The 21,188-nt window shown below is 37.4% G+C and overlaps 1 protein-coding gene across 1 annotated transcript in view; it reads right to left on the bottom strand.

The window, feature by feature from the left end:
• The window catches only part of LOC122064934 (pentatricopeptide repeat-containing protein At3g59040), a 23,136-nt gene extending 2,455 nt beyond the window's left edge, over positions 1-20,681 (bottom strand). The window contains exons 1-5 of the mRNA XM_042628718.1: positions 20,347-20,681; positions 19,300-19,612; positions 18,511-18,801; positions 8,282-8,530; positions 236-360 (exon numbers count right to left, since the gene is read on the bottom strand). Coding sequence (XP_042484652.1) covers positions 236-360; positions 8,282-8,530; positions 18,511-18,801; positions 19,300-19,612; positions 20,347-20,648 — 1,280 coding nt within the window. The 5' untranslated portion in view covers positions 20,649-20,681. The remainder of the gene's footprint in view (positions 1-235; positions 361-8,281; positions 8,531-18,510; positions 18,802-19,299; positions 19,613-20,346) is intronic.
• Positions 20,682-21,188: the final 507 nt, after the last annotated feature.

Genomic DNA, 21,188 nt, shown 5'->3' with positions numbered 1-21,188 from the left:
GGGGGTTGTGGGGGAAACAAGCCACGCGATTTATTAATATAGGGAGAAGATCAAAGCGATCCGTCGTGTACAAGGCCACATAACAGAGGATATACAGGGCATAAAACGTGATTATACAAAGCACGACTCTGCTGATGTTAAAAGTTGGCACTCCTACAACTTGATATCCTTACATGTTGAACTCTAGGCAGAAACACAGAATATTCAAGAAACAAAATGCAAAAACCAACCACACCTAACACCAGCATCCAGCATCTCCTCAAAAACTGCAAGTGCTTCTTCTTCTCTTCTAGCCTTCCCATAGGCATTAATGAGAAGAGCATAGCTCACAACATCAGGTTGAAGACCAGCTCTTTGCATCTAAGAAAAGGAAAAATTCTTAAGAATCTGACAAACTCATTCTTAAAAAAACATTAAAGAAACCACAGATGAACCCTTAAAATAATTATGAATTCAATCCCTCTAAGACTTCACAAGGGAAATTCAGTTATTTCCCATAGTGTTTTCTGCAAGTCTAACAGGCTGATATTTTATGCCATCTTTTTCTCATTTGACAACCAGGAAAAGCTACTTTTTTTTTTTCCTCATTTGTTTGACCAATGGATGAATACTATTTCAGTCTGGAGATTCATAGTCAAGCAGCACATGTAAGAAGAGTGAATAGACTCAATGATCCCATCCAATGTTGAAATTTCCAAATTAACTATTTCACCATAATTTAAAAAATCCAATAGTATTCAAATGCTGAAGTTCGAAAGCCAATCATAAACTCCTAAATCAGGTCAGGTTTCTTGTGGAAGACAATTATAGACTGACCCTACTCAATTTTGCAAATTCTTCAGCTTTTTTCTTTGGGTTCTACTAGTATCTTCCTTTCCAAACACAGTTAACCTTCCATTTTATCCTGCCGCCACCGACATCACCTATCTAAATTCCACATTCATCCTACTGACTTCATAAAAGATATCACAGTTTCAATCTTAGACCAAAAGAAACACCTCAAGAAACCGCAAACCAATGGTGTCAAGAGAGAAGTCTTGTGCATTAACAAGAATGACAATCCAGACATGTCAAGTTTAAGAAGACAAGCATACCATTCATATTATTTAAAAATACATAGCAAAGCATATAATATTCGTAAGACAAAAAAATAATAGTATGCGATGGATAAATTATTCCATTTCTTTATTACTATCACAGTTGCCAAGGCGTCACCTAAGCGTTGGCTAGGCAATGCCTTGGTGTCGAGGCGGTTTTGTAAGGTTCAAGGTAACTGACACCTTAGTGTAAGGCTCTGGACTGGCTAGTCTATCACTTGATCTAGCTGGCCTGGCTAGTCTGACACTTATTTATGCCAACATCATTTAAGTAAATGATTTACTATTCATAAATAAGCAAACATCCCCCTATTTGAATCCAATAAAAATAGTTTAAAAATCAAATTCCAAGAGGATAAAAAGTAAACCCCTTAGTTCAAGAACAAAAAATGGATTTTTAGTTGAAAAGGCAATTTTCAACTTTTAAATGCTAAAGTTTTTCCCAAATCTGAAAATTCCATAGATCTTATTGTAGTAAAACATTGTCAAAAACCAAAAGTGCGGTAAAATAATCTTTTGTTCTATTTTCATTCAAGCGACTTTTAACAACATTCCCGCACCTTAAAATAAGTTTGACCAGAACATAACTTTGTCCATATAACCCGTATTTTAGCAATCTTGGATTTGTTGGAAAGCTGATTTTATGCTATACCTAATACAAAAATCTCATGTAAAAATGAAATCATTTGGCCAATCAAACTTATTATAGAACAAGAACATTTATCTAAATGTTGATTTTCGATGACTTGATGTGGCTTAATATTGATTATTGAAGACTTGAGGTGGTTTAATGTTGACTTTTTATGGTATAGGGTATATGTAGCATACTAAACAATGTTACAAAATAAGAAAATAAAAGATAAGATGGATATAAAGTATAGACAGAAGATTAGCTTGCAATAGGATCGTAGGTAAGTAATAAGGACCAGATTAATAGAAAATTGAATACCTCTCAATCAAAACAAATTTGATATGCATAAAATTCTGGTAGATTGTTCTAATCAGCCTAAGATATAACAGGTATGCAAAAGATGATCAAAATCTGACGGGCAGATCCAGAGATATGGAGTAATCCTACTGAGAGTTAGAAAGTTGGAAAGCAGCAGAACTCGATGGACAGGTCAAAGAAATATCAGAAACCATATTTAGATCAGCAATAGAAGTAGAGTAGAACAGCGATCTAAAACTAGATCTAGAAAATCAGAACAAAAAACTGAGATCTAGAAGAAGTGTAGTAGCAGTAAAACTTCTACTTTCGATAGGAAATGTCAGATTTTGTAACCAGAACTGTAACTAGAACTTGAAACAGAAATTCAAAATAGCAGACAGAAGACTAATAGAGCAGAACTTCAGAAACTAACATTATAATCAGTGGAGAACAGTACGGAAGATAAAAGAAGAGGTTGGGTCTGGTATACCAATCTTGTATGCAAAGCACAACCGATTCAAAAATCTCAAAATACCTCATATTCTTTACGCAAATCATCTCCAATTGATGGGGGGGATGCATTACACATATAAAGACCACCTAAAATTTCTAAATTCACTCATAGAAAGGACCCCTAACCACTCTCTTATGCTGGCTTAAAGTAAATACACTCAAAACAAAACTCTTGAGAGCTATTAAGAATCCTAATCTAACTAACTCAAACACTTAATTTAATTACCAGTTTTGTATACTAACTTTACCCTACTTTATGGGCTTATGGATCAGGACCATTACAATGAAACCCAAGAAAATAAAAGGTCCAACCTATAATATACTACCCAAAGCTCAATTTAGCCCATTGGAATGCCAACTGCTCCTTGTGGCCCTTCCAAGCTTAGGTATAGGTATCTAAATGAGATTAATGTTTAATGCAACTACATCAATTCCCCTGATATCGGAAAAAATGTCATCTAGTTTTAAACTATTGAAGTATATTCATGACATGACAACACCAATCTTCTTGTCCAGACTGAGGATGAAAAGTTGTTGCACACATATAAAATTAGCAATGTGTGATCCTTTTCTCATTAAGAAACTGATGCAGTAGGATGAATTCAATATGAGCTCTGTCCTCAATATCAATCTCATTTGGGGTTCATTCTCAAGAAGATAATTAAGCTTTGTTGCTCCTTCACTAGTGAAGTGCTTGATGCAGTTAAAAATAACAAGAGGGCCAGCAGCAAACCAGGCAATTGGACTAGACCAAGAATGGCCTAATATGTTTAATTTTTATTGTCCAACGGGTTATATGGGCCATAGGATTTAATATTTTTCTATTTACATGAGGTTTCTAATCCTTATGTGATCAGAATGCTCATTATTTGGTATCAAAGCTATGGAGAGATAGCAAAGCCACTACATTGACGGGACGCTCTTGAGAGTCGTTGAATTCTACCTCCAATTGAAGGATGATTGTGTGAATCTAATTCAGCATCACCACAAATCACGTGGATGAGTTTTTCTCAAGATAGAGAGAGTTGGTGTATTTCAGATGAACAAGGAGGCCAGCAGCACACCAGGCCATTGGACTGGACCAAGAATGGACTAATCTGTTTAATTTTGAGTGCCCAATAAGTCATATAGGCCATACTTAAATTTTTTTATTTAGATGAGGTTTTCTAGCCCCAATCCATAGGTGACTAAAATTTCCATTAGTACTGCTCCTTGATTTCATCTTATTGATCAACAATGGGCATTGGATTTTCGTTATGACCAGCAAGGACTTCTTGTTTAATTTCTTTAGTACAAGCCAACACTTGTTCAGCCACGAATTTTTCTTTCTTGTTACTGACTTCCTTGGTTTCCTTGGTTTCCTTGGTTTCCTTGGTTTCCTTGGTTGTACGGTTGTAGCTTCTCTTGACGCTTGAATTCAGCAATGTCAATTACTCAGTATCATTTCTCGGTAGTACTTTCAGTAGAAAGCTTAGGATATTCTTCATGTACAACTTCTTGAGTAGGTTCTTTAAGCAACTGACAAAAACCAATTTGATGTGATGTATAAGGACAGTTCGAGAGATCGGTATCAGATCATCGGAACGGGCGAATTGTATCAAAATCGGCGTAGGTTGTACGGACAAAGGGGGAAAAAGATAAAAAAAACAATATATTTCCATTGAAAACCTGGGCAAATCTATCCGATCGAGGGAGATCCAAGATCGGTATCGGCCAAGACCGATCCCATATCAAACAGCGATTCCTAAGACCGTGGTGTAAGGAGATGTACGAAAGTATAAGTTCTCTTCACAATCAAGTTGATGCGGATCCGGGTTCCAAAAGCTGGAATCGGATAGCTTAGGGCCCACAATAATGATAAAATATCTCAATTTGCTGGTTGAGTGGCATTTTTATAATTTCAGAAACAGCCATGTGCATTACTGATATTATAACAGGTGACAGGGACAACTGAGATAGGAAATTAGAAGAGAAGGGTATTCTGCAATTGCTAAAGTAAGGGAGGAAATAATAGAACACAACTTTCAGGACAGGAGGGCTTTCTTGTAAATATAAGTAATTGTCATTACTTGTAAGTTTAATGAATTATCTTCTTCAACCTTCAGCACTCACGATAGATTTCAGAACCAGCGACAAGAGGGAAAAACTGGCAGTGGTGAGAGCTCCTTCCAGGGTCATCGATTCAGCCCAAATCTTGGGCGAAGCTTAGATACCCTATGGTCTATTGGTTCCAACATAAAGATATTTCAAAACAGCAAACAAAGAAGAGCAGTACCCTCTGCAATCAGATCTGGGCAGTAGCTTTAGGTAAGCTGAGTTGCAGGTTGTTGTTTCTCATAGCAGGAGTCACTTTCAGGCCTGAGATTCAAGGGTTAGGGCCGCCCTTCAATGGTGAACTAACCCCCAAAAGTTGGTGAAGAAAGAAAATGAGGTGAAGGAGATCTATCGATCTCTAAGGTGCAGCAACTGCTGCCCAGAACAGGGGCTGGGAGAGAGAACCAGCAAGAAGAAGAATGAAAAGAAAGAAAAAAAGAAGAGAGGAAAAAAAGAAGGAGATGAAATAAAGAGAGATCAGAAAAGAGAGAGAGATGGAGGTCACGGCAGTCCATATTCAGCCAAGCAACAATCAATTTTTCCAAACTTCAAATCTTCAAAAAAAGCTGAGTTTCACTAGTGATTACAAGGCTATAAAAAAGAAAATCAAAGCATAAATTGGTAACTAAGAAAAAATGGAAACTAGCCTATATAGCAACTAAAATAAAAATCAAATCTAAACAAAAGACTTCCAATCTAATTTCTAACCAATAAAGGAAAGTAAATAAAGAACCCCAAATCAAAGAGATCCCTTCTAAATCCATCGCCCAACTGCATCACAAGTCTACCTTCATGTTCTTTCAACCATCATCTACCCACTTCAGTGATGAGCTTGGAAGATGGAAATGCCTTGCACCAAGCACTATAGTAACGAAAAGGAAGACAAAAAAGTAATAGATGAAAATACCATTGCCTCCATCAAGAAACTCGTCAGTTACAGCACAGATATCCACCACAGCTTGCGAAACGAAATTCTCACTTTTCCTTCATCTCTGAATAAAAAAGAAATTTTGCCATTGGGCAAATGAACTTTAATCTTGACATAAGAATCCATGGCAAGGTTAGGCTCTGATACGAAATAATCAGTGCTATCGCCGAACCAAGGAATTCCAATGGAAGATTAGCTTACAGCAGGATCGTAGGTATAGGAATAAGGACCAGGTAAAGAGAAAATTGAATGAGTCAATCAAATAAATTTGAGATGCACAAGATTCTGATAGAATGCTCTAATCAGCCAATATAACATGTACGCAAAAGATGATCTAAATATGACGGACAAATTCAGACATGGAGTAATCATACTGGGAGTAGGAAAGTTCAAAACCTGCCGAACTCAATGGGCAGGTCTAAGAACAGATCAGAAACCATATTCAGATTCAGTAATAGCAGTAAAACGGTAGAACAGCCCTCTGAAACTAGATTTATAAAATCTGTGCAAAAAACTGAGATCTATAAGTATAGTAGCAGTAAGATTTCTAATTTTGATTGGAAAGACCAGATTTTGAAACCAAAACTGTAGATTCAACTCGAAACATAAATTCAGAATAGCAAGCAGAAGAAGAATATAACGAATGATGTTTCACAAAGAATTAAAGTAGGATTGATGAATTGTAGAGGTGTGTCCAGAATATTGTGTGATCGAGGTACTCCTTCAAAACTTAAAATAAAATTTGACAGTCATGCAATTAGCTATGATGTATGTTGTGGAATGTTGGGCAGTTAAGAAACAGTATGTAGATAAACTTAGTGTAGTGGAGACAAGGATGTAGAGATGGATGAGCGGTAAAACTAGGAAGGGGTAAAGTAAGGAATGATCAAGGTTTAAAGTATCGGTCTGTATCGTATCGTATCGGCCGATACGATAAACTATTTTTTAAAATCAACTGTATTCTTACATATCGATATGATACACACCGATACACATTGATGCTCACCGATACGCAACCAATACCCAGCCAATACGCACTGATACGAACGATACTTAAGATTCGTATCTACAAAACCGATTTCACTTTCAAAACAAAGCTTGTTCTTCTCGCTGATGGTACTTAAGTGTCCAAAAGTTGAGGCACAATCGAATATCCATGTATCAAGCATGACGGTGAATAAAGCTGATTGGAGGGCAAGGATTCATGTAGCCAAAGCTATTTTGTTGGGATAAGGCTGAGTTGTTGTAAACAGAAGAATAAAGCAGAATTTCGGAAAACCAACCTTGTCATCAATGGAGAAGAATAAGAGACAAGAAGATATCAGATTTGGGATACAAATCTTGTATGCGAAGCTCAACAGCTCCAAAACTGTTCAAAAAACTCATTTTTTACTCAAATTATATCCAATTGATAGGGGGTCTAATACATACATAAAGACCTAAAATTCCTAAATTGAATCATTAGAGGACTCCTAATCATTCTGTTATCCTGACTTAAAAGTATATAGACTCAACATAAAACTCTTATGAGCTATTAAGCATCCTAATATAACTCAAATACTTAACTCAATTACTAATTTTGAATATTAACTTTACCCCCACTTTATTGGCTTATAAGTAAAGCCTATATTACAATGAAACCCAAGGAAAAAGTCCAACAACAATATAACTACCCAAAGCTTGATTTCATCCCACTAGACTGCCAACTGCTCCATGTGGGCCTTCTGAACTTATGCACAGGCATCCATACGGGATTATTGTGTAATGCTACTGCATCCGTGCTGGTACAAGGGGTGCAAGTTTGGCCCGCCAAGCCCAAGCTTGCCCGAATCCCGCATGGATAAATAGGGTCTAGGCTACCCTTTTCAGTTGGTGGGCTGGGTTAGGATTTCGATTTCCAAGCCCGAGGCCAGGTCAGCCCAGGCTTAGGATGAGGCTTTGGGTTGAGCCAAGCCCAACCCAGCTCAGGCTAGCCTGGCCTTATATATGAGGGCCATTGATTAAGTATTATTAGTTATCTTTAACATTCACAATTGAGTACTTGATTTAATATTAAATAAATGCATTTTTGGGAAGCCAATCAGCGCCAATCAAGGCCAGGCCAGGCCAGACTGGGCTCAATTGAGCCCAACAGGACTGGCCTGATCTAAGATGTCCCAGCCCAACCCGGAATCAGGACGGGCTGAGCTGAGCTATGGGGACCCAGGGTTGGGCTGGGCTGAGCTTGCACCCCTGGCTCGTATCTAGGTCCTTGCCATAGGTAGGTACAAAACCTAGTATTGTAGGGTAAGTATTTGAACTATTTGAGACTAAAAAAATGATTTGCCCAAAATGACAAACAACTTCAAACCTGCATGAACCTACCTATCTCTTTTTCTGTACACAATTGTCTCGCATTTGCGTCCAACATGTATTACTATGTAAGCATGCCACGTTTACATCCCATATCTAGAATTCTTTACATCTTTTACCTAGAACATTCAATGTTTTACATTTTCTAAATATTTCTTGGACAAAATTTTCCATTGTTTTCAATACATTCCAGCAAAAGAATAAATTTCTAGATGAGAAATTACTAAAGGTATCTGAATTTGGACCTATATCAGATGCAAATATAGACTAGCTTTGCAGCTTGTGAATCCCATAAGAATACAACAAAATGAAATGAAAACTTAAAAGTAGATAAGGAAAGAAAAAAAAAATGCAAGTCTTAATACTTACTTGGTCATAGATGCTTGAAACCTCTTTATAATTGGCTTCAAATGACATGAGGCTATTATAAGTAACTGTAGTTTGTGGTACTCCTCTCTCTATCATCTTTTCAAATATCCTACGAGCTTTTTCATAGCTTCCAGCCTTCCTATACATGTAAATCATCATGTGGTACATTTTTTGGTCTGGATTCAAAGGTGAAGTTTCATCGTTCAAGAGGGTCTCAAAAACTGCTTCAGCTTCGTTATACTTGTCACCCTGCACTAGCCACATTCACTTTCATGAGGCTGTAATATGGAAACCCACACATAATAACTTATGTTGAAGTGTGAACACTGAATGTTTATATTTGCATGCAGCTCAGCAGCTCTGGATTGGAATTTTATGTAGAAAAGTGATGGTTCCATGGGTAATACAGTGGAAATGAGAAAAACGACACAATACCTACATTGCAAGTCCAAAAGACCACACTTCAAAAAACATGAAGAGCATTTTATTAGAAAATTCCATAATCAAATGTTTAGACATCTGTCTGAATTTGTGAGAATGAAACAAGGCAAATATAAATCAGATGAGAAGCCGCAGATAATGGACTATCTAAGCAACCAATATCAGTGATACCAGGGAAAAAGGAAAGGGGATAATAGGGAGAAGGAACTTTTCAAAAAACACTGAGAATTGTAAGGCGGGAAACCAGCGCTCCCAAAACCCTAGCTACCGAAGCAAAGCCAAGGTACCGCTGCCGCTTGGATCAGCCTGGCCATGAGGCTGGACTGCTCCACCCCCTCTCCTCCTCTCTCTCCCTCTGCCTTTGCCTTCTCTTCCGTTCTCTCATCTTCTCTTCTTTCTCCCTCCCTCCCTCCCTCCCTCCCTCCACCGCTATTTTCCCCTTCCTCTGCATCTCCCCTTTCTCTCTCCCTTCTCTCCAACGCTCCCCCATCGTGGCTGCCTCTTCTCCGGAAGTGCTCCTTCGTGCTGGCGGCTAAGAACTGTTGTGTTGAGATATTAGGTTTAAGATTTGTGGTTCTCTTCCCGGTCCGGACCTCTGTTTGGGCTTCCGGACTAGGCTGTAGAAGTTCTCTAAGGCCATATGTGCCCTGATCGGTGCCCTTTATGGGCTTTTTGTATCCCTTAATAGGTTTGTATTTTCACCTTTGGGGCTATACTTTCCCTCCCCCTTCTTGTAATGCATCTACTATTCAACCCAAAAAAAAATATATCAGTGATAAGTATCGTTTTAGAACCAATATTCAAGTCATTAAACACCAGAAATGTGCAGCAGCATCCTGGTACATTAATATCTAAAAATGATTAAAAGAAAGCAGCTACAAGGGAACTACCCAAGTATTATCAACATGTTGGATTTTTCAATTTAAAAAATAAAAAATAAAAATAAAACCCTCTCTAGTTGATTGCTTGGAAAGGAATCTCCAGGTGCCTCGTTAATATCTGCCATGTGGTGGTTAAGGTGAGAACCAAAGTTAGTGGGCAGATAGAACCTAAGATCCCCAGCTCACATGTAAGGTTTTGGCCCAATCAGAATTTACCAAGTGGCAAAATAGAGCTTTCAAAAAACAAAGATAATAGGAGGTAGTACATAGAAGTAGTCGGAGTAACTGTATGTGCATGGACATAACAATGGTTGCATGCCAATATGCAAGAGAGTAAAAAGATAAGAGCAACCTAGTGCACAAGGCTCCTGCTACCGCGGGATCTAGGAGGGGCAGATGTACGCAGCCTTAATCCCTACTTCGTTGAAGAGGTTGTTTCCAATTTTTGAACCTATGACCATGTTGCAATAGTGTAACACCGTTGTGCCACAGGCTTACCCACTCCAATATACAAGAGAGTATTTGATTGAATTATGTTCTGAAATTTAACATGTGGCCAATCCACACCAATCTCTAGATATCCAATATTTACAATTGCCACATCACTCTTCTCTGTGGCAAAAACAAAGCATCAACTAAGAGATGCCTCTCCAGGTAGGCCACTTGAACGAACTCTCTCTAAAACAAAATCTTTGCAAACTAGTAATATTGCATTATATTTTTATTTATTGCATTTTAAGGTTCTAGCTTATTTGGTATGAAGAAGTTTTCCTTCACCCACAGTGAAGGATTCACCCACAAATCTAACGTCATCATTACTCCCACCCACCCCCCTTCAATATGTTGAAGCTCCGAAATGCCCTTCACTGTTCCCTGACACCCATCCAAGCACAATGATAGCCATCAGTGAAGGAATTCCTCCTTCCCTGTGACAGTGAAAACTCAGACCATTTAGTATTACAAACCCACAAATTTTATCACTGAGAAGAAAAAAATCTCAACCACCTAGGCACTTCCACTATTTTGATTGGGGTGTAAAAACATATTTTTTGTTGGAAACCTATCTTCTCCTAATTTGAGATCACAATTTTTCACAAACCTCTCCACCCACACCCATGAACATGACCTAGGGGGGAAAGAGAGATAAGGGTGTCAATTCTGAAACAGAATCAATAAAACGAAACCGGCCATTTAAAACCAAACCATTGACAATCAGTTTGGTTTTTGTATGAATGTCTAGTAATCGGTTCTGTTTTGGTTTTAACTGAGAAACCGTCAGTTGTAAACCGTTCAACTATTATAATATTCCTTATCAAAAAAGAATCTTAAGACAAATAAGTGACTGACAGTGAGAGACGGAGAGTTCTGACCCTCTCTTTCTCTCTCGCTTTCTCATCTCACATTGATGTTTTGTTTCTGTCGAATTTGATGGACTTCCACACTCTCGCAATGCTGGAATTTCCAGATTATTAAGCAATGATTACTCTGTGTGTGTGTGTGTGTGTGTGTGTGTGTTTTTTTTCCCTTGGGTGGGGGTGGGGGAGTCCTGAAGAAGTTCTGCAACTCTGGTGGAAAGAGGCTGTAATGGGGAAACTGATTAGGAACCAATTAAGCCGAACTGATTACTAATCGATTTTGGTTTGGGAAACTGAAACCGATTAATAATCAGCTTGGCTTTGGTCTACGTTCGTTACAAATTGAACGGAACTGATAAATCAAAACCAAACCAATTTACAACCTTAGAGAGAGAGCGAGAGAGAGAGTCAACCAAATAGTCACTGAACGATTACTTTTAGGAAAGTCTGCTCCAGTGTCAAATACCATGCTACTAGAATGAGAGCAAATATCAACCTAGATCAGTATTAGCCAGGATGAATACCAAGTTTATATTTCAGTAGATCATCCAATCAACTAGCAAGACCATATTGATCTAGCAGAAATTGGGCAGCCAGAGACTCATCTCAATTGGGAATGGCTGGGATCCAAACCCCCAAACCCATTCCTTAATCCCTTGTCGAGGCAACAAACCATTTCAATTCTGTTGGTATAATCATTCACCTTGTGCGGGGGGTTACATCTGGACAACAGGCCTTGTTTTTGCCTTCGGTTCAGATCCTTCCACCTTTTTTGTTACATAAAAAATACTATACTTATGACTCTAGAAACTCTTAACAATACAAATATGAGGATTATTTGTGATGCTCCCCTTAGAGATGAAAAATTCTATTTATAGAGGAGCATTCACCAAGACATACCATAATAGGCATGCACGGAAATAAACACTAATGTCTAAAATAAAATGCAGAGAGAGTTTCAAAATTCAAATAAATTAAAAAAAATATATATATATATATATATATATACACACACACATGGGTTAACTAATGACACATTCATTGCAAAAAGATATCAAAAGTGATCTGATGCAGTCCAGAAGAACAAGAAGGCTAGCAGCAAACCGGGAAATTGGATGGGGCCAAGAATGGACCAAAATAATTATTTTTTTAGTGTCCAACAGGTTATGTGATCCATGGGCTTAGTATTTTTGGTTTACTATTGCAATGGGCCAATTTTATAAGCCCAAATATGAAGGATTTGTGATGCAATATCTGGGAATCCAGACGGAGATGAACCGGATCCATATTTGAGTCTTTGGTCTAGTAGAATGTTAGGAAGTTCTATTTATTTAGGAATATTATGTAATCTTTTATTTCCAAAGTGGTAGGATACATAAGAGTAGAGTCAGTTTAGGATTTCTATCTTATTTCAACTTGTTTCCTTTTATAGCTTGTTTCTTTTTTAAAGTCCAGGTAGGAGTGTTGCTTTCTCTTTAAATACTTGCTTGTAACCAACGTATTGGACAGATTGAAGATGGAATGAATTGATTTTGAGTGGTTGTGAACCTGTGGACTGGAACGTGTGATTTTTCTTCTTCTCCCCCCCCCCTTTGGTGTGATCTCCCTCTCTCCCCTGAAAATCTGAGTTTATCTCAACGATTCTTCACTTCCCCTACCGGCCCTCCATCAATTTGAGTCTATATGGGTTACTGTTCATTTATTTTAGTAAGTTGTATTCTTTACTTTTAGTAGTGTTTTTAGAAGGGTTGGATATATATGCTGCAATCCAGCCATAGTTTCTATTTTGTTAAGTTCTAGAAGAGTTACTATTTTGTGGAAAACTTAGGTTGTAAGGGATTCTTCCTCCCATGCATGGGGGGTTTCCAACTTTTCTTATTTCATTGAAGTTATAAATGAAGTACCAGGGATCAACTACCCTGAGTGACTTCAACATTTTGTTAAGCTTATGCTTGCTGATTTCTGTGAGATTCAGAGCTCTTTTGTTGTGAGATGCAGAGAAGCCCTTGGTTAGATGCCAAGTTGGACTGGTGAAATGCAATCAAGTTTTAGGTCGGAAGCCTATTTCATATATTCATCTTCTTCTCCTTCTCTTTTCCCCCATTGATACGATCATTGTAAGCAGTATTCTGTCATAGTTTCAACTACATTCTTTGTCTTGTTTCTGGTATTCTTTTTTATTACTATTCGCACAATACTTGCTATAATGTTTGCAAAATTTTCTAATTCCTTTCTCTAGTTTCTATTTTGGCTCTAGTTGCTAATATGTTAGTTATTTACTGTCGTTCTCCAGTTTCTTATTCTGTTTTGGTAGTTTCTATTTTCTATATTCACTTTCCATGTTGGTTATCTGGTTACTAAATCCATTCACTCACTTTCTATTTTGGTTTCTATTGCTATGCTACCTTCTAGCTATTGTTAACACTGATGCTTCTAAATATGATTCCAATTTTCCAGCAAGTTCCTATTCTAGCAATCTCTTAATATGCTCAAATCTGACTGTTGGTTTTGGTTCAAACTTTAAGGACTTATTCTCTTGCCCGTTAGCCCACTCGACCAGAATTTTAGCTGCATCAGACTTGTCCTTTCTTTTAATCACATCTCAGTTGCTGGTTTTGATTTAGATATTCCCTATGATTTTGGAGTTACATGAGGCTTACTAACCCTAATCCTTAGGTGATTAGAATACCCATTATGATCACTCAAGATTACAGGGTCAACAGTTCTGTCCTCTAATTTTTCAACAAAAGGGTCCAGTATGATATTACAATCCAAAAAAAAAAAGCTTCCAGGAGGATGAACTGAAATACCATCCATAGTTTCTAACAAAAAAATAAATAAATAAAATATGACGATATGGCTCTGAAACTTAGTGTTATTCTGAAAGGATATGATATAATTGGGGGAAAATTATTTTGAACAAATAAAAATGAGAAAAAGAGTGGGCTAGTAATGCAGGATTGTCCCCCCCCCCCCGGCAGGGATGCAGTTAAAGCTGTTTGTTAATGAGAAGACATTTGAAAAGCTTGTGCAGCATGAGGCATATTTATTGCAATGGCATCAGCAACTATTGAGTGAAAGCTGTTGCCATGTGCAATGGAGACAGAAAATGTCAGGAAGAGAGAGAGAGAGACACACACACACACACTCATCCATCCCGATCTATACAAGAGAGGGAAGTAAGTTGGGACAGACCCCGCTGATATGGAGATTATGAATTCTAATAATATGAACAACCATTCCTTGTCTTCAAAAAAAGGTTCTTCTATGGATCCACCCTAACATACTACCTGCAATTTTAAATGGGCAGCCGAGGTTTTTATCTTGGTTATTGAGGGACAATATTCCCACAATTACCACAATGACTAACATGACATATAGAGGACCCAAATGCTCGTTGAAGATCCACATCATTCATGAAAAACCAAAATGGCTTGTTCTTACTGACGGGAAATTCAGTGAGTCCCATTGAGAAGTCTTTACAAAATCAAAATGTATATTCTTATGGCTTGTACTTACATTGAAGTTATGACTTCTTTTGAGTTTACAAAAAAGGATTTATACTGTGATTACAAGTTCTTACACCTTGAGAATCAGGAATATAGCTTAGATGCTCAAAGTTTTGCATAGAAGAGATGAGAAGAAACCATCCCATTGACCTTTCTCAATAAATACTTCTCGTAAAGTTCAATGAAGCTTCCTCCAACTCTTCATCAATTCTTGTTGAGATATGCCTCCTCAGTGTTCATGTACACTACAATAGTCTAGGTCTACTTTATTAAGAGTGTTCTGGTTAAGAGAACAAGATGTGCGAATCCCCTTCTGGTCGTCTTTATTTTCTTTCTTCTTGACTATGGCTTTATTGCATCCTTTTACAAACTCCCATTGCCCACATGTTCTCTCCAGCTGAGTCCAACAAATTCAACCCTAAGCCAAGGGACACCTCTTTCAAAGCCATCAAATATCTACCCCTGATCGCTAATATGTAGACCCTAAACCACAATCTTATAACCCATCACTTTGTATGGTTTCACAGGCCAGTTAAAGGGTTTAGAGTCCATCCATCTGATGGCCTACAGACTGTCCTCCACAAAGCAGGCATAGGCTAAAACAGCATGTTCCAGTAAGGAGGAAAATTTGTGTCTTTGGGGGGGGGCCCACATATAGTTTTGGAGACCCATATCAAGAATTTATAAGGAGTGTAGGGCCTTTTGTGATTAGCACAAACTCTGCTGTCTAAAATCCAATCTGCAATTATACTTATTACCAAATCTCAGAAAAAATAAAGGGCCCATTACCCAGTGCTGGTCCCACCTATGTGGGTTCCTGTGAGGGGTGAGTTTGGAGTCAGTCCTAAATTTTGGCATTTTGGTGCAAAGTGACCGCCCTCAAGACTTGAACTTGGGCATTTGCCCTAGCAGCCAAACCTTTTACCACTGCTCTAAGCAATGGTCCTTTTTATTACCAAATCTCACATTCAACAATATTATACCTTATTTCAGGACCCAAAATAGTAGAGAAAGTCAACCATACTTATCCCTCAAATGTTCAAGACCAGCACTTATTCCGACAACTATTGATGGGGCGTATAATTGCCAATGAGAAGAAGAACTATTGATTAAACAAGACTATGCATTCAGTAGTTTGAATCCAAACAAAGAAAGTACACACACAGGTATGCAAACTGCAAGATGACAATAAGGCACCCAACGTGGCCAAAATTGCATGAACACCTCTTAGCCACCAACTTCCTATTGTCTATCAACCACAGATTCAACATATTGAGGCCCAGGTCAGTCATAAACTCCTGAAGGAAAAAAAGGAATAAGTAATGAACAAAAGGAAATCCTCTTTTTTTCTGAACTGCGTCTTGCAGCCACTTATATACCATGACTAACTCCCATGGCAGCCACGTTAATTGATCTTATCTGATCCTCTACTGCAAAAGTAATTGAGCTACCAAAGCAACAAGGGCCAGTCTAGATCAATGCTATAGAAACTTAAACATGACTTCTCAACATAAAATCAGCCTTTTCATTCCTGAGTTCCAATAGACAATGCAGATATCTACATTCACAGGTACAACCATAGTTCGAGATTTCAGTTTTGACCATGGTCAAAACCGAAATATTTAGGGTTTTGGTCAGATTTCGACCGAAACCCATGCCATTTCGGCTGCGAGTTTTGTTTGACCATTCGATGCTCAAATGGCCATATTTTAAAACTTAAAGGAAACCCTAATTAGATCCCAAGCACCATGTATTAAATACCGTAGATAGGCCAACGGTATCTAACATATATAAATTGGGCTCTAACCACCATATATTATACCTCTTTTTTTTTTTCAAAATTGTGTTCCAAGAAAGTCATTTTTTAACCAAAAATTTAATAATTAATAATATAAAAACAGAAAATTAAATCCGAACCCATGGAGTCGTAGATGACCTACGATGTCTAAAATATAAGAAATTGAAGGCCAACCACTAAATATTTACCCAATTTTTTGCAAAAATTAATTTTGGGAAAAAATGATATACCTCCAACATGGAATCTTGCTCAACAACAAACTCAGCTTGATTCAAGGTTCAAAATTTCGTTTCGTTTTGGTGTTTCGGTGGGTTTAGAAACACCGAAATACCGAAATTTTGGCGAGATTTCACCGAGATGGCTTTTATTTTTTTTCGGTTGACTATTTCGGTGGTCAAATGGTCATATTTTGACCTTAAACTTGGTGGGTAGCTTATTTTAAGGTTAATAAACATGCTTAGAACATAAAAATGCAAAAATATTAAAACATGACATTGTTTTAGAGTTGCACCTTTGTTTGGCAGCAACCGTCGAACTGTTCTAGAAATTTTACCAACATCTATTTATCTACTATTTCAAAAAAAAAAAAAAAAAAAAAAATGGAAAAAGAACTTTATCTTTCCTAAGCTTTGAATGTGTAGATCTTCTTATAGGAGTCCAATGGAAGTCAAAATGTGTGATGATGTGGCTAATTAGAAGCTTGTTGGAGTGTTTTTCCTTCAAAATATGCAAATGGAACTAAAACCACCGAGACAAGCAAGACAGAGTCGAAATTTCAGCGAGATACCGAAACGATACTGAAATTTCGACTCTGTCTCAAAGAAATGTTGTATTTATAAGGCATGGATACCGAAATTTTGACCGAAATATGGTACACACTGATTCATGCCTTATTTCATTTCGATAGAAGAAAAAAACACCGAAATACCGAAATTTTGGCGAGATTTCGAACTATGGCCTTATCCCAACCTAATGGGGTCGGCTACATGGATTTGTGCGAAGACAAAATAAGAAAAGTGAAAGTGCAACAAACTGGCCACCATTTTTACCCCATACATCATAGCCAATCATATGACAGTCCTTTAGAATTTTCCTTTAAGATTTAAAGGAAAATGTCCATTCCTCACTTTATCCTTCCTAGTTTGCCACACATCCATCTTAACATCCTCATCTCCGTTGCATACAGTTCATCTATGCAAGTATGCAACATTTCTTTAACTGCCCAACATTTCTACCCTATACATCATAGCCAGTCGTACGACAATCCTATAGAATTTTCCTCTATGCTTTAAGGGAATCTATAACTTGGAATCTAGCTCAAATCCAATAAGTCATCATTGTAAATACGTTGTGGTTGTCCCTATCAACTTGTTCCACGAAGGTACACGATTTGGCCAAATATATCAAACATGGGTCTTTCCTTTAATGTTTCCACTCTTACTGTTGAAACCACCAAAACTAACGAAATGGATCAAAATTTCAATCCAATTTGATCGAAACAAAGCTTATAAAAGCACCATGTTGTACAAAACAATACAGAAATCTTGCAAAAACACTGAAATCTCGACCGAAACTTTGTATGTCTGGTGAATCGCACTGCATTTCGTTTCAACCTTTGTCCAAACCATGGGTACAACTCAGTCTCGGCAAAACAAAAATCACTTGTTAATTTAATGAAAGATAAATGGCCAAGCTAATCATTAATTTAATCTCATCTTCAAACAATCTTTGTTTCAAGCAATAATCAGTTCCCAATCAAACATAATCAGCCAAGCCAAATCACAAGAAACGAACAAGCTGTTGATTGGTCAAAATATGGCCTAGAAGTCCTAGGTGAAGAACTAAACTCATCAGTGGGATGCCTAAAATTAACATAAAAAATAAAATTAAAATAACTTAAAAAATCTGAATCAGCAACATAATGCTATCAACTGCCACTCAACAAACAAAATGGGAAGTTTTTAATCTTACAAATGGTGGAGTCTATCTTTAGACCGAGTCTGCCTTTTATATAATCAAAACTTTGAATGGCACATGGTTCTAATATAATATGATAACCAAGACGATCCAACTCAGTGGAGGTGGTCAAATATCATCGAAATTTAGCGAATAGTAGAATATTAATATCAGAGACCCTCTTAAAAGTTGATGAAGTTAATGAGGATTAGATAAATAAATTTTCAGGATAAATAATTAAATGAAAAAAAAAATAATAATAAGAAGAAATGGTCATCAGATGTTTTACCTGAACAAAAATTTTAAGTATAATTTGATATGTCAAAGCTGAAGGTTCAGGACCTGAAGATTGCATCCTTTGAAATATGGCTTCTGCCTTACTGTATTGCCCTCCTTTTCCATATGCTTCCATTAGGGCAGTGTGTGATATTACACTTGGCGGATAACCCTTCTTATTCATGTAGCTTAAAAGTCTCCCAGCCCTGTTGAAATCTCCTAGCTTTCCATAAGCCGTTATAAGCATCAGGAAATCCATTTCATTGAATTCCCACCAGTGCTGAGCCCTGAGCCATTCAAGAATCTAGATAGGAAATTTAAGCAAAATGAGCTCAAAAACATCCAAAATATTGTAAGAAATATGGAAAGTATAATGAGTTCTGAGGATAGAGAAGTTTCTAGGCCTTCAGATATGTATGAACTATCCAAATCAATTCAGACCATTCAAGAAAGCACAACCACGTGGATGTCAGATTTTTCCCAGAATCTTTAGAAATGAATAATTTGGATGTCATAAACATCTAATGCATTGAATTCTCTTCAGACTTCTAAACTACTTCCAATGTCATCCAAGTTTTTCCTCTCAAGTGGACAGTTAAGATAAAGCAAATAACTTTTGCCACCCCGGGTGAAAGAAGAAATAAATTTAATGCATTGATCCAAATTGGAGTATGCTTCTTATCACCAAGAAAGTACTAGAGCTACACCTCAAGCAGATTATGACACTTTCCAATAAGTTAACAAGGAGGGGGAATGCCCAGCCATAGCTTGTAGAGTAGGGGAAAAAAGTTCTCCATCATACCTCACTAACAAGGTTCCATTTTTTAAGCTGCTTGAATCTCACCAAGGTGCCCAAAACAAGGTCTCTAGGGAGACCCTGGTTCCTGGGCCTATGATTTCTGAGGATTGAGACAGCTGACCCTGCCTCATCAATTTCCATCATCAATATTCTCCATTTCTTCTGATCTGCTTCATCAGCTGCATCTTTGAAGACCTCCACTTTCTTCCTCCTTCGCATGAATTTTCTTGGTGCCAACATGCCAAGACAAACGACACCCATTCTTCCATGGATTTTAATCTTTGGGCTAGAAGAGAAACCAAGTGCCTTAGACTGACTGGCAATGCAAATTAAAAGCCCATATTAGAATAATCCCACAACCACTGGATAGTTTTACATAATTAGAACAGAAGCACTTGAGAAAATTATATAGAAAACGGAAAGCAAGTTATCGAAAGTTTAATCAGGAAGATGATAAGAAACACCTTACTATGTTACCATACTTACATGCTATAACGAATTAAAATTAAACTTGACATCCATACATTCCAAGAAAAAATTGTACAGCAAGGGGAGAGAGAGAGAACTTAATCAACGAGTTGTAGTCATAAAACATTAAGCAAGCAAAGAATTTCAAACGAGGAAATATACCAGAAAAAATAAAGAAAACAAAACAAAACAAATTAAGAGAAGAATAGTGCTGAGAATTGAGGGAACCCACTTGCAAAAACTTAAAAATTCACAACTGAGGGAACCCACCAGCATAAACTTAAGAATTCAATGGTATGAGTTAAAATGCACAGAAAGCATGGGAAACCCATCCTATTCAATACATCAAAGTTAAAAGCATGAATAACAGTGAAGGGAATAATATGCAAAATAGCTGAGAACATACTGTTCGGATGTAGCAGACTACGAATACCCATTACACAAGTAGAAATCCAAACAACAACATATTCAAGCAACAGAGTGGACTACAAACCACAATTAGCTCTGAATTTAAGGAGGTAAAAGAAGAACAAAAATGGACCAGAGGGGGAGTCGGAGAAACCTCAGAAAAAGGTCTGATACCTTATATTGGAGGAAAACGAGAGCAAACTCTGCAACTGAACTGCTTCCATATTCTTCAACAGCAAAATCACAGCTCTTATGTGTGGGACTGTGAGGCGCGAAGCTTTTGCCTTATCCGCTCTCCGACGAAGCCGGGCCCTCTGCTCTAAAACCCAAAACCCCGTTATTCTCTTTTGAATCTCTTCGGTATGGTTCGCATTATTAATTGGAAACAAGGATTTAGTTAGACCGATACAGCCGATACCGGATACCAATACGATAGCCGTTCCTGGAATCCTGGATAAGCAGGTATGTAGATCCATCTCAACCGATACCAATACAATAGGATCGATATAATCAATCTAATACCAATACTTAAAACCGTAGAAGGGTTGAAAAAAATGGGATGCGGAGGAGAGAAAGATCAACAGGCACAAAAAAAAAAATATATATATATATATATAAAGGGTATAATTGTACTAATTCTGGACATGCTTGCATCAATTACTCGTTAATCATGCATATCTAATTAACACATGCATAAGCAACACTATTCTAAATATGCAAAGCAAAAATATAATTCATATCCTAACATACCATCTTACTCTTTATTACAGTAGCTAGCCTAGCATGCCATATTATTCTACATTACAATACCCTATATATACTACTATTTTTATTTTATTTTTTTGTTAACCAAGGTGTCCGAACCAACTTACGCACACCTCGACTAATCCTCGGGGAGATTAGTACAGTAACCCACTGTCATGATCTCCACTTAAATCGTAGATGCACAGATAGAGAATCGAACCTGAGATCGTACGCTTAATCCACATAATTCTCAGTTTGCCCTACCCTATATA

The sequence above is a fragment of the Macadamia integrifolia genome, unplaced genomic scaffold, assembly GCF_013358625.1.
Source record: "Macadamia integrifolia cultivar HAES 741 unplaced genomic scaffold, SCU_Mint_v3 scaffold1828, whole genome shotgun sequence".
Classification (NCBI taxonomy): domain Eukaryota; kingdom Viridiplantae; phylum Streptophyta; class Magnoliopsida; order Proteales; family Proteaceae; genus Macadamia; species Macadamia integrifolia.
The sequence above is the reverse complement of the archived record's forward strand: the minus strand, read 5'-3'. Positions and strand labels throughout refer to the sequence as shown.